The 14,359-nt window shown below is 50.1% G+C and overlaps 1 protein-coding gene across 3 annotated transcripts in view; it reads right to left on the bottom strand.

The window, feature by feature from the left end:
- FNDC1 (fibronectin type III domain containing 1) overlaps positions 1–14,359 on the bottom strand; it is a 74,333-nt gene that overhangs the window by 42,738 nt on the left and 17,236 nt on the right. The window contains exons 2-4 of one of the 3 annotated variants that reach the window (XM_053914298.1): positions 12,442–12,660; positions 10,117–10,203; positions 9,615–9,683 (exon numbers count right to left, since the gene is read on the bottom strand). The exons of 1 other annotated variant lie outside the window; for it this stretch is intronic. In XM_053914298.1, coding sequence (XP_053770273.1) covers positions 9,615–9,683; positions 10,117–10,203; positions 12,442–12,660 — 375 coding nt within the window. The remainder of the gene's footprint in view (positions 1–9,614; positions 9,684–10,116; positions 10,204–12,441; positions 12,661–14,359) is intronic. One more of the 3 variants, XM_024552106.3, reaches the window with a different exon arrangement.

Raw genomic sequence — 14,359 nt, 5'->3', positions numbered from 1 at the left:
TGCCCCAAGGACGCCCCCTCCCCTGCGGAAAGAGCACATCGGTGTGGAGGCTCTGGGGTGACCTCCAGCACAATGGGCAAGTCTACAGATTACAGGCACATGGGTCTTACAGGAATCAGCTACAAAATAAATGATTGACACAAACGGCATTCTCTGCCCGAAGCTCTGCCCCGGTCCTGGGAGCCTTCAGTGTCCCCTGACACTCAATAGTAAAATCCTGAACAGAACAGTCGTAAGGAAAAGACCCTTGGAACTTCCTAAAGTGATGGAGTCTCCGAGGGGTAGGGAGGGCTGAGGTTCCAAGGACAGGAGCTCAGTCCCGGATGGCACAAGCATTTGCCTGAGGTACCCAGCCTGCGGCTCTGCACTGACCCAGGCTGGGCCCACCACCCATCAGCCACGACACCCGGAGGCAGGGACAGAGCCTTGTGGGGGGTTTTCCCCGCCAGCTCCAGCCTGCTGTTGAACCTCTCCATGCGAAGGTTCGAGGAGCCAGGCCCACTGAGCCCTGGGTGGGAACAGGGCTGAGCTAGCCCTGGCAAGTGGCCACAGTGCCTGCTTGACACAGAGCCTTACGGTTTGTCATCGGCCTGTGCGTAGCTTGTTTTAATGGCCCTTAAACAGCTCCCAGGTACGTGGGATAGCTGTCATAATCCCCGGGAGAAACTGGGGCTGGAAGCAGTGAAGGGACTGACCCAAGGCCACATGGCTTCTAAGTGCCAAGCAGGGACCCGAAGTCAACCACTCTGGTGCCAAGTCCCACTCTCTCTAACTAGTCCCATTAATTTATGCCTGCTTGTCACCACAGGTGCCACCCCCCTCCCCAGCCCCCTAACTCTTCTGCTGATGAAGGGAGAGCCAGGGCTCTGAGCTGGGCAGGCCCCGTTCAGAGTGCGGGCACGGCACCTCGCCCCACGGGCGGTGAGTGGGCGAGTGTGTGGTGACCAGTCTGGGCACTCAGCAGGCGCCGGGGAGCCAGAGAAGACCTGCCCCCGTCAACTGCCCCGGAGACCTGGTCCCAGACTGCATGGCAGTCACTGACCCCAAAAGCCAGAGCAAGAAGACACCATCCCTTAAACGCAGTCCTCTGTCTCTCAAGTATTTAAAAAAATGTCCTTTCTTTGCCATTCTGGGTGATACGTACCGTCGAACATCTTTTATAGATCTTTTCTAGGTCATACGGTAATCCTCTTTTAAACTGATGTGCACACTGAAAAAACCACCCAGATGGCTCAAATTCACTCGCAATGAAATTTTTAAGTGTTTCTCTAAGCCACATGGGATGGCCGCACAGAATCACTCTGCAGTTTTTCTAATAAATCCCTGTAAGTCTTTTATCTTGAAGACAGGAAGTCATGTTCTCATCCCCCAGGGCTGAGTGCATTACAACCAGGCCGGCATGTCAGCACCTCCTTGCTCCCAGCACGTGCTCCGGTAGCTTTAGAGGCGGTTGTTAACATTAACCCCACTCCGTCCACTCACGGTCAGCAGGGTGAAACAATCCCCACCTAGATTAGGCTTCAGAAAGCCCGAGGCATGTCTCCTGAGCTGTAGCATCAGCTACCCAGAGTGGCCAATATTCTAAAACCGTACAGAATCAGAATCTGTTCTTTTTACAAAGAAAAAAAAAATCCCAAATGCAACATGCTGCTTCATCCACATACAAGTCGACGCCAGTTCAATGAGGTGGCCTCGGCCATGGGCTCCCACAGGCTCTCGAGTCACCGGCAAAGGGGCTCTGAGACTTGCACTGACCCTCCTTTCCCCTCCTTTGCACAGTGGCGTGTAGCACGGTGTGTTTTGTAACATAAGCCACATAAAGCACTAGGACCATACCTGGCATGTACATGAAGCACCCGTGAACTGCTAATTGTGTTTGTGGTTGTGATAGAAACAAAATCCCTCACCAGATTCACGGGATGGGTGGGCAGTCCCCTCCAGAATGGAACCCAAGTTCCCATGACAGATTCGACCACAATGCCTTGCGTGCAGGGGGCACTAAAAACACCTATTTCAAAGAAGCGGGCATGAGGGAAAGAGACAGACTTGCTGTCACAGGTTTTTATGTGAAAACCCGTCTGAGAGGAGGTTGTCTATGTCCAGGTGACTTGGGCGCATCCTACTCCGAGAGCACTGTTCATGGTCCCCATCAACACCTACAGTCGCCCTTTACTCCGAGAGAGGCCCTCCTCTCGTTGGCATAAAAGACAGCGTGGCCATCTTCTCCTTGGTGTGGTCTCAGCTAGCAGAACAAGCTCATTGCCCAGCAGAGCGTGAGGTCTCATTCAGTCTACAGCTCTGAAGAGTGAGTGGTTTGTCCCTCTAATGCTCCTGACCCCCCACAGCCCTACCCTGATCCCCCACAGCCCTGCCCTGACCCCCCATCGCCCTGGCCTGCCTCCAAGCTCTGCAAAGTTGGGCTTGATCTTCGTCCCCTGAAAAGGCAGGCCTGTGGGCTCACTGCCTTCCGCTAGCCCGTCCACAGCCCCAGGCAGCTCCCCCACCATCTCCAAATACCAAATCTCAGGGCAGTCTGGGACACTGGCCTGTAGGGCACAAGGGGCCCAGCCCATGTGGCTAGGGTGCTGGTCCTCACACCGCAGTGGTCATCAGAGTCTCCTGGAAGACTCCCATCTGTATCAGGCCAGGTGAGGTTCCGGAGCTCAGGGGCACTTTGGATGAGGGTCCACGATAAGGAAGGGGGGCAAATATGAGTTGGAGAAGGGAGAAGTGAGCTGTCACAGGCAGAACACAGACGGAACGAGTGCTTTGCTGTCTCCACTCTGAGTCTGACTTCCCTGCTCCCATCACAGGCCCAGACCCAGCGCGGAGGGACTGGCTGCCAAGGAGGGTTAGCCAGCGCCTCCCCATCCTCTGTCTGCCAAGGGCTCCTTCCTGGGTGAGTTCTGACACATAGTCCTCCGGAGACACTTGTGAATGAGTCACAACACTTTTCTCCCACACCCCGACATTTGCAGTGTGTATTCCATCACCTGTCTTGAATGCCACATTTCCCGCTCCAGTAAACCGCCCGACACTTTCAACCGTTCACGCATTCTTATGTGGTGGCTCACAGTAAGGGGCAAGGGCATCTCATTTCTTTATTTTGGAGCAGTTGCTGCCAGAGTGTCACCAGCCCACTGTCACGGGTCACCCACTTAGAGAAAATGCCACCCAAGGGCCTGGTGCTCTTCAGGGGAGGTCAGTCCCCGTCCCCTGAGGACCCACCCGTCGCACTGTCCCCCGACACGTGTCGTGTCTTGGGTCTCTGAGGAAGGACCACCCAGGAAAGAGCCCAGGGGCCCCACCGATAGCCTGGCTGACGGACTGTGGAGAGCAAGGGCAGAGCACGCTGGACCCCTTTGACAAGCCGGATGGAGTCACTGGTGGCTGTGACAATCATGCCAAGCACTATGTCAAGGCTGAGGTAATGGGATGTAATGGGGATGCCCTTAGGAGGGGCCAGAAGACCCAAAACCTCAGGTCTGGACACTCAGAAAAGGACTCCTTGTGGACACCAACGTGAGGGCCCACCCCTGTGGGCTGTAAGAACTCTGAGCTCCCGACGCTCAAGCTGGGCTGCACCATGGGTCCCGCTCCAGGCCCTGCCGGACTTCCACCCTGCTGGACACACAACACTGCAGCTACCTGGCTGGAGACCCACCCCCACCTCTCCACCTGTGGACGCCACCAGTGACCGGGACTTCGTGCCCACTGCTCGCTCTCCTCCCTGTCTGCCTGTGACCTGCATGTGACTCTGTTGGCTAATTGGGGAGGTCTCCCCTAACACCTGGCATCGTGGAGAGACACAAAGGTGATGCTCGTGACAATGACTCACACCGCCGGGACACTAAGGAGAGATTAGTGTGACATCTCACCATCCTTCAGAGACACCAGAACAGCACCCTAAGCCATCGCCGGGGGTCAGTAAGTCCTTGCTGCCTTTTCAGGGATTGGGAGAAGAGAGACGGTCTTAAAAGGAAAAAGAAAACAAAAAAAAAAAAAAAGGAAAGGAAAAAAGAACCTTGACCTCCCCCGTGCTAATCAATGCCATTTACTAAAAATGTTACAGGTTGTGGAAGCCTTTGTAAAGCATTTGAAACTGTCTTGTAAAACGAGTAAACCTAAGGGCCTTCCGTCCAAAATTTCTGCTGCTCTCTGGACCCAGACGGTATGCCACAAAGCTTCTTTCTCCTGCTCTCTAGGGACACAAGTCCATACTGTCACCAGACAGGAAGCCCCAGGGACTCCTTCTACAGGGACGTGGAGCATAGACAGGGATGGTGAGGTCAGTGGCCAGCCCCACAGGCGGGCACAGGGCAGCCAGCTGTTGTACCCTGAACCCACTTTGCAAAAGCCAGCGGGCCTGTCTCAGGAACAAAGCAAATACTCAAGCCGTCCTGCGACCACTCGATTTCAACCATGTGGTCCTGTTTCTCTCTGTGTTTCACAAAAGTGCTGAGTCACTTTCTCACTGAACAGGGCTCCTCAAACTCTTCCACAAAGGTGACCTCAGAGGCTGAGAGAAGGACCCTGACCCCCGGGAGCCTGGAGCTCGGCGATTAGGTCACAATTGTGGCTTCACCTCACAATTGCACTTGAATTTTGTGGAGTGCTCCATAGTATTTTGGTGTTGGTTTTAAAGTAAAAAATTGTACTTTAAATGACTGGCCATCAAGAAAACACCCCCATTGGGTGTGGCTAGTGCACCTGTGCCCCTGCAGACCCCATTCTACTGAGGTCCACGAACCCCGTTTGAGAAGGCCGGAGAACAACTTCCTGTCATCAGCTCCAGGATGTCCTCCAAAGTGTCAACAGCAGCTGCCTGACCCCAGCAGTGCTGTGACAATCAGTGACAACTACTTCGTGCCATTGACTTCACCCACAGGACTCGGGCTGTGTGTGGCTGTGAATGGCCATACCACCTGCAGACAGTGGCCAGTGCTGCTATGTTAGCGACCCTGGTGGACTCTGCACAGGTTGGCAGTGATGCCCTGGCCACAGCAAGAACGAAGGGGTGCTGCAGCCGCTGGCATGGGCACGCCCCTCGGTGTTCACAGGGCAGAAGCCTCCTGTGGGGCATCTCTGCCTGCGCTGAGCCAACAGTCTTACTCCTCCTGTAGGAGAGCGGGGGGTGCTGGGTCCCGCCCATGGCAATGACCTAGATCTATGAGCCTAGAAGACCAGCACCCCCTCCACTGCCTCAACCAGGGAGGGGTGAGGCCACCCACGGCCCCATCCCCACTTGCTTCCTAGAATTCACTGAAGGGAAAATCAGTGAGCTGATATTTACATTCATCAATGTAGAGGAACCTCACAAAATGTTGGCTCGGACACTGGTGCCCGGGAAGGCTGATCACAACCGTTGCCTTAAGAGGCAGCTGATGGTTCCGGCGTCCCTTCCACACATCTACGCTGGGCTGCAACTCCTGAGTTCTCTGCTCCTACCCCAGAACACGTGGCTCAGTGAAGCTCCACACGCAAGCCTCTACACTTCATGATTAAGGAGTGGGCTCAAAGCTGGTAAAGTCCATCTGTGTTCTCGTGTGAGCGGCAGCTTTGCAATGGGCTCTCAGACAGAGAGATCAGAGCCCTGGGAAGAAGGGGCCTGTTACCAGGGAAGGAGGGCGCCCCCGTCACAGCAGACAGATCTGACTGGACACACCTCATCCTCTGAGCCCAGCCACCTGGAGGAATTCCAATCTGCAAAGGCATTCCACGCCATTCCTCAGCCAGTTCCCTCCAGGTAACTGGAGGCGAGAATTAGGATCTCTGGTTAACGACCGCACCTCTCGGTGGCCGACAAGCTGGCCTGCCAGGAACCACCCCCAGAATCAGCCGCTGAACTAGACAGGTGACGCTGGCCTTCCGGCGGACAGCCCTGCATCACTCAGGACCCAGCTCTGGTCAGCACACACTTCCACCTCCAAATGCATTTCCACTAAACATTTACTGAGCACAGGCCATGTGCTTGTCCCAGGCTCTGGGGAGACAGAGATGAGGAAATCTGAGTGACCTGCCCTTGAGGGCCTCAGCCACCAGGCCATGAACCAGAAACTGAGTTTTGCCCTGAAAATTGTACACTACATAAAACTTAAAACTGCATGAGAAAATAATGACATTATTTTCCAGACATTAACTCCCCATTGGCCGAAGACTTTAATTAAGCTGCTATGTGAAAAGAAAGCGGTCTCTGATCCGTCATCTGGCACACAGCACCCCACGGCCTGGCCCCAGTGTGAGTGGATGATGCCCAGAGGCAGCATGATTGACACTGCGCAGGGCCCCGCTGAGGGCTACAATGCCCCAGATGAAGAGCTGGGCGAAAGCAGGTGGCCTGCAGAGTTGGGCCTGGGTCTGGTCTGTTGTTGTCCTGACCCCCAAGGCCTGTCTTTGTGCATGACAGATAAGCCCAGACCTGGAATAGAAAAGATGCTAGAACGACTTCAGAGCACTTCAGAGAAGTCTGCAGGAATGGTACATAATAGGATTCCACTCCGTGAAAGGACCTGGGACATCTCTGCTGTGGGGACAGAACAGAGGGGTGTAGATTTATATCTCAACGGGAGAGATTTTACATGTACACGTACGTACAAAGAAGGCTTTCCAACTAAAAGGTACTAAGATGAGCCCCCCAAAGAGGAAGCCCAAAGTCTGCCATGGACTTGCAGGTTCTCTGAGCCCTATCCCTCTGAGTCCTAAGAGTTCTCATACCTGGACCAGTGAGTGGCCAGTCGGAGACTCACTCAAGGCCTCCAGCCTCCAGGACCCCCAGCATGCTTTTCCTTCTCCTCACACGGCTTCGCTTCACTGCTGGGGCCCCACATGGCCTTGTGCTGCTCCCTTACCAGGCCTCTAGGCCCTTACCAGTTGTACATCACAGAGCTGCCTGTTTTTCAAAGAATTTATGACTATGTTGCAAGCTGAATTTTGCCCACCCCCAAATTGGTATGTTGAAGTCCTAACCCTGTTGGTTCAGCATGTGACTATTTGGAGACTGAGCACTTTAAGAGGTGATTAAGTTAAATGAGGCCAGTAGGGTGGGCCCCCATCCAACCTGACAGATGTTCTCACGAGAAAAGGAAATTTGGACACAAAGAGACACAAAGGGATGTGTGCTAAGGAAGACAGGCCACGTGAGGACACAGAAGAAGGGAGGCATCCGCAAGGCCGAGAGAGAGACAGACCCCCGGAGAAATCAAACCTACTGACACCTTGATCTTTCAGCTTCCAAACTGTGCGAACATGAGTTTCTATGATTAGAGTCACCTAGTCCTCAGTAGTTTGCTAGGGCAGCCCTAGCAAACTAGTACAGACGACACGCATGAGCTCCTGTTTCTATGCCCACTGCATTTCTTGCACAGGAGAACACAGTCTTCATGAAGGCAAGCCCTCGTGCATCTTGGTCACCGGTGTCTCCCTAGCACCCAGGCCTGGGCTTGGAAAACCGCGGGTGCTGAATGAATGAATTAAACAACTCTGGCGCTACATTTAAGCAAAGGCGATGAAGTCAAGAGAGTCTCAACCAGGAAAAGGAGGTCTTCCGGAATGTGACCTGAAGCCACTGATTCAGAAAGGATTTTCCTCTAGTTTCAAATAAAACCCTGGAAGAAAGTGAGGTGTTAACAGTCAAAGCACTAAAGCAAGCCCTCGGGGTTCACACCAGGTACTGAGGGCAAAGTCTCCGTTTCAGGGCAAACCTCCCCCCACCCCCCACCCCTGTAAATGAAGACTCATGGAATGAAGAATCCTTTTCTTGTTTGGCAGGACAATCATAGAGTAACCATTTCTCACAGCAATAGCAAAGCATATTGTCCAAGGGACATAAAAAATATAGATGCATGTTGGTTACTAATTGATCATTTCTCATACATTATTCTTATTTTTTAATTAACAATTAAATGGTTTTTTTTTTCCTGGAGCCCTGTAACCAAGTCTATGCATTTTTAAAGTCTGCTTTATATCATATGCTGCAAATGGTTTCAGCTAGTAATTTCTTCCAGTATCTTTCTTTTTTTATCATAATGTATGACAAATGTAGTGTCATGTATTACAGCTGAGGGCTCTTTGGTGACCAGGGCCTACAAAGGCCCCTGCAGAGAGAGATTAAATGCTTTCACAGTACATGCAACCATACTGAGTTGGAACATGATGGTTTCTGATCCCCAGTTCCCAGGGTTTCTGTAGCACATGCTTACTCAGAGAGGTCACACACATGCACACACACATGTTTCTATTCAAGAAGCCATACAAAATTAATCACTTGAGAAAAGGCAGGAAAATCACTTGTTCCAAAACTATTTGTCATTCAAAAAAAGTATCAGGATGATTATAACAATGAAACAGTCATTTAAACTGCGAAACATAAGATTCAAATGCAAGGCCCAGTACATCTGTCAGTAAAAGGTTTATGCGTCTCTGTGAATGTTCACACGTGTGCGTTCAGGAACAGGCAACCCCCGAGGCAAACTCCTTGTCCTCTTTTGCACACTGCCTAGGCGCCCTACCTTCCTGACCGTTTTACTCTCAGTGGCTGCCAAGGTTTGCCCCTCGCCTTCTGGGCATCTCTTGTAGTTCTTGCCCCCTCGTGTACTCTCTCTACTTCAGGTCCCACTCGGCAGCGTGACTCCTAAATCCATGTCTGCCTCCGACTTCCCCCTTCCAACTTCCATTCTCTCGTCTCCAGTCACCTGCAGCCATGTCCCTCACCATACCCCAAGGCCACCTTACGTCCAACATATCTGAACAAGCACACATCCCCTTTCCTCCAAAACCAGTTTCCTTTTCTGATTGTTTTTTCTCCCATACTTTTTTATATAAAAGGACTTTGAACTCTGCCTACACCCATCGAATCTGATCTGAGAAGCAGATTAGAGTCATTGGTTTCAACATACTCACCTTCCTCTCAACAATAACGCAAGATTGATGTATTTAAAAACACGGTTCACGAAAATAAAACACAGCTCCTCTCCCATTGTCTTGGGATAGTAGCCAACACATTCTCAAATAGCTGCATTCATTTGGCATTGTTTTTTCACCATTAATTAAATACATTCAAGGAACACACAGAAATGTCAACATTTCTCTCAACACGTAAAATAACACTATTGGACAACACCAACATCCAAACAATAAAACATACATGTGTACAAATATGGAGCGGAGATGGAAGGCAGGCAATCTAACATAGCATCACATATCCCATGGTTTGAAAAAAAGAAAGACTTGATGTAGCCTATTAGCCAATAAAAGCCACCGGTTGGTGGGCCCCATTTGTGTCTGCCATCCACAGGTACAAGAGCCGCCAATGTCTTCTTCAGGCCAGGACTCCATCTCAGCCACCATATTTGCCTGTTCACAGCACGGCACAATCCCCAGATGAAGACAAGACACTTCCCCAGCCCAGGAGGTGAGAGAACAGTGAGAAGTGAACGACGTCGGCCGCAGTCCAGTCCACCAGGTGCGCAGCAGGTTGACCAACACTGGGGGGCGTGTGTGTTAGTTTAGCGATGGGAACTGAGTGAAGGTTGGTGAGCACATGGGTGTAACAGAAGCACAACTCTCTTGCGAGATGGTGCTTCAATGAGGACATGAACCAAGTGAGCAAATAGTACCTGTGACGGTTTCATTAAATGGTCCTGGACCCTTAATGGGAAAACCATCAATCTTGATCCATTCACCTCCTAAATTAGGAAAATGCAACCTGGTAGTTAGAAACGAGGACCGGAGGATTTTCCACATTTCAGAGCATCCCTAACATATCGCTAAGTGGTCTTTTCAACAGGCTTCAAAGGGATCAATCAGCTCAGGCCACATGAGTGACTCGGCACTAAGCTGTATGGACAACACACCTTTTTAGTCTCTTGCACATGGCTTACTCCAGTGAGTGCTCAAAAGTTAAAGACAAAACGCTAACACCCTACATTCAATGGCTTTAAAAGCAGAGATAAATCTCTCCTAGTTTTCAGACTCTTAGCTTGCTCTGCAAGTCTAAACATTTGTGTTCAGGAGCTCTTTAATGATTTCGAACTTCTATTGACCTCAGAAAGCAAGGAGGATGTTTCTCCCAGAGTCTAAGGAACAAACACACAGCCTCCGATTCCAGGTGACACTTACCAGGCAGGCTTTCAGCTCTGTAAACGGGGCGGCTCACTCCACTGCGGTTTTCTGCAGTAACCAGCACAAAGTACACTACCCCCGGCTCTGAAACACACGGTTCGTATCAAGCCACCATTTCAAATGTCCAAGAATGACAGTTTTTGATTTGCTTAACTGTTTCCCTTATACCAGTTACAACCAAATATAAAAATTTGAATTAAGTGACAAGTCTAACTATAGCTTTCACTCTCTCTCTCTCTTTTTAATCAAAATACTAACATTCCTCTCCTGCAACAAGAAATATGTCTGACCAAAGAACACACAATTTCTTTAGAACAAAGTACATGGATTCATGAATAGTCAACAAAAAAGCTTTTAAGCTTTTTTATGTGAAATCAATGTAGGAAATAGGAACACACTGTCTACTAAATAAATGTTTTAAGCGACAATGTCTACGACTACAGATAACATTTCCCCAGGAAAGCTCCAAATGGAAATCTTCAAAAATAATTAGAAAAGGTAAAGCGTCATGAAACGTTCTCCTTTTCACAATAAGATATTCACCTAACTATGTCTGCATGTTGTCTTCGACTATTTCGGCAAATATCTAGAAAAGTATTTCCTGGAGTCTTGGAAAACACTAATCTTGAAATAAATGGGCTTTGCTTTCTGACTTGAATCTCTGGGTCAAGGTCAAATAGCAGCGGTCTCTTTGGCTGAGCTCCCGAAACTGTTGGGATGCAAAAGGAAACCGAGACGCCAGGGTAGGACATGAGTGTGCCCTGAACTTGCTGCTTTGAAAAGCGAAACTCTAGCGGTGCTTGTTTTCCTCAGAATGAATTATTATCCTAAGAAAGGTTAAGTGAAGTTGCCAGTCCCTTGAAGAGATGAGAGCTGGCAGGCGTTTGAAGGGACAGATGCTTGGAGAGGTTGGAGTTAGTTCTATCAAAGGCAATGATGGTGAGCACATTCCTCACAGTGACGAGCGTTCCTGTCATGGGCTTCAGTTCTTGAGCCAGAGGCCCAGGAACCCGGGGACAATGCCAATCCCATCTGGGACACCTGCTGTGCCGAAGACCGGGATGGCTGCTGACTGACTACGGCAGGTCCTGGCGGCATTGACGGTTTGGCACGACCTGCCGGCCCAACTGGGGAAATGCTTCAAGTTCGGACAGAATGCAAAAGTCTGCTCTGCCAGGTACTTTCTCCCTTCCTTCTGAGTTTACTTGTTTTTCAAAGAAATGTAACCCACATGTCTCTGATTCCCGTTAAGTCATCAGAGTTGCTTTTCAGTGAGTTCTCAGTCTCTCTTTTTGCATGTTTCTCTTCTCTGCAGCAATCGTCACAACCTGAGCTTCGAGCTAGCAAATGGGACCCTGCTCAGGCCTTTGGTGCGACAGAACCACCCTGTAACCCGGCAGCTGGACCCACAGGGCCACAGGGATGTGAAGGAGTCAGAGAAATAAGGGTCTAGCTGGAACCATGAGGAAGGGAACCTGGCCCCTTGGTTTCCCATCTGTGCGCTTTCTGCCCGGATACCCTGGATGCCTGGCGTGATAGCTCAGAGACGGAGAAGGAATGTGTAGTGGACTGTGGCCAGGAAGCTGAGGAGCCCTGTGGGTGCGGACCCACTGGAGGAAAGCGCCAGCACGTTAGCCGGGCCCAGGGAGGCCTGACGCCGCACCCACTGACTGCCATTGCTTCCCCATGGTCCACTGTGAGGTGGGACCGTGAGATAAGTGGAGGGTAAGTGGGGTTTCTGGCTCCTGGGACCAAAAGGGCAGAAGACAGGGCACCCACAGGAGGCAATCCAAAGCCTAAGTCAGTTCAAAACCATCTACACCTGCTCTTATAAAACAATATATTTGGGCAAAATGTAAAGTGCTCCAAACTCCCAGAGTGAACTTGCATGGGGAGAAATGTCACACCTTTGAATGAGACGTGGCTGACCACATGTACCACGCACACGTCTACAGGCGCGTGCTACTGGGCGATGCCCAATGATAAAGTTGGTCACCAAAGAGAGACCTCCAGATCAGACAACAAAGTCACCCAGTCGTCACGTTTCCATGAGATGAACCAGCACATTCGGAAACTAAAAGTGGTTTCCGACATCAGTTTGGAAAGAGATCCAGGAACTGTGGAGTTCAAGTGTGGGACGGGAAAGCCCATGGGCAGGATGAAGGCTGTTAAGCCACAGATTCGTGACCGTGGCTCCCCGTCCCCAAGCAACCACGTGAGCCTGGACACGCTCTGTCTCACCAATAGTCACATCCTAAGAACGCACCGAGAACGTAGGTGCACAGCTAGTGCTGACTGTGAACAAGACAGAGTGTCACTTACCCACATCCTCAATAAGGTAGGACCGTGTCTCCGCATTCACTTTGATGTATTTAAGACTTTTCAGTGACTTCCCGTAGGCAAGGTTGTAATACTCCACGGGTCTACCGGTAGCGTCTTTGGGTGGGTCCCACGTGACTTTCAGGCCCATTTTAGTGGACAGCAGTCTCACATGCCTTGGCTTCAGTGGGTGGTCAGCTATGCAAACAGCGCAACTATCAACTTACGGGAATGGCAGAGTGGGAGAACGGATTTTTTCCAATGCGCTCTGACATGGTTAGCAAACAAGCAAATGGCTGTTAATCTGCCTGATCCTGAGGACGTTAAGCACAGTCATGTGTGGACATCGTTACAGTATAACAGCAGAACAAACACACCGAACCTGCAAGCCTGCATCTACTCTGGATACCAGTGGGTGGTGCATTTAAACCCAGAGTGAAACAAATGAAAGCAAACTCGAGGCTGTCTCTGGCTTGATTACGTTGCCTCACTAGCGCAAGGACAACGAATTAGTAATCTGACATATTCTCCGGAGGCAGCCATATATTAAATAAATTCTTAGTACTTTGCCTGGTACGGTTAGACAATCTTGAGATGACCTCTGAGAAGAATAACATAAAACTCTCATGATGGGGAAGAATATCCATTGTATCCAAGATGAGATAGCAGAAGCATTCATTTCCACAAAGACAACAAACCAGAATCATTCACACCTTAAAAGGCAGGTAAACCTCTGGTTTTATCTGCAGGTAGCTAATTGAAATACATGTTTCTCTATTTTGTCACAGAAGAAGAAAAACAAGTTATTAAGAAGCACACTTACATTTTTATCTTCAGTTATGAGGTTCTAAAAAGTATTCTTAATTTTCAAAAATAACCAAAACTGAAACATAACATGTAACTGATATTGCAATGTAACATAATATAAAGATAGGCAAAATATTCATACAGAAGTCACACTTGGGGCATACTGGGACATGAAACTGTTCAATGATACAAGACATTTATTTTCAGGGGTGGGGAAGGAGTAAAAAAGAAAAAAATAACCCAGAATCTTTTAAACTTAGTAACAGTTGGAAAGATGATTTTGGACACTCACGGTAGGGGAAAGGGCAGGGAGAGTGTTTCGTGAGGACACAGAGATTGATTAGTACGTGATTTCAATACCGAATGAGACTTCGCACAGAGTAAGTATGGCCCAGTCTAGCACACGTCACAGATTCTTCCCAAACTGCCCGACCGCCTCTGGGGTAAAACAATTACAAATGGAGAGAACTTCTTTGACCCTGCTGGAGAAATTTGAGGAACTGGAAAAAAAAAAAGGTATGAAAATGATGATTTCAAAGCATTAGGGACCAACAGTCCATTCTGGAGACAAAAGCGTGATGTCAGCTGTGGGCGTGGATGGAAACCCACAAAGCCTCCCCTTTGCAGGGTCAGAGCTGAGGTTCCCGTAAGCCGTGGTAGGCGGGGCCACGGACAGGAAACCCACAGCCAGCGGGGTGTTTGGTTCAGGGGACAGTGGAGACAGCGCAGCGGTGGGCTTCTGGGCCTGTACAGCGAGCAATCGCGGCCGGGCAGTAGCTCTCCTTCACCCCTTCTCGCCTGCGAGAAACTTCAGGATTTTCTTTGCCAGAGGCCTGGGATTCCCCCTCCTCAGTTCCCTTGGTTTCTCCCAAGGCTTCACTACAAAAGCCTCTCCTCCCTCTCTGCCATCTGTCAGCTAACTTTTTCCAGTTGCAATCCCTATTTCCCGCATGGCAGGAATCGTCCCGGGGGTCCCCTATTTCCCACCGACCCAAGAGAGAGGAGCCAAAGCCAAGTCTCAGAAACTGCGACGGGACACTCACGGCCGCGCGATTCTCAGGAAGAGGACAAATGAATGGATGCATGAATGACACTCTTCCTTGCAGTTCCTTTC

Source organism: Desmodus rotundus, chromosome 11 (genome assembly GCF_022682495.2).
Source record: "Desmodus rotundus isolate HL8 chromosome 11, HLdesRot8A.1, whole genome shotgun sequence".
Classification (NCBI taxonomy): Eukaryota; Metazoa; Chordata; class Mammalia; order Chiroptera; family Phyllostomidae; genus Desmodus; species Desmodus rotundus.
This window is presented reverse-complemented; position numbering and strand designations above follow the sequence as displayed.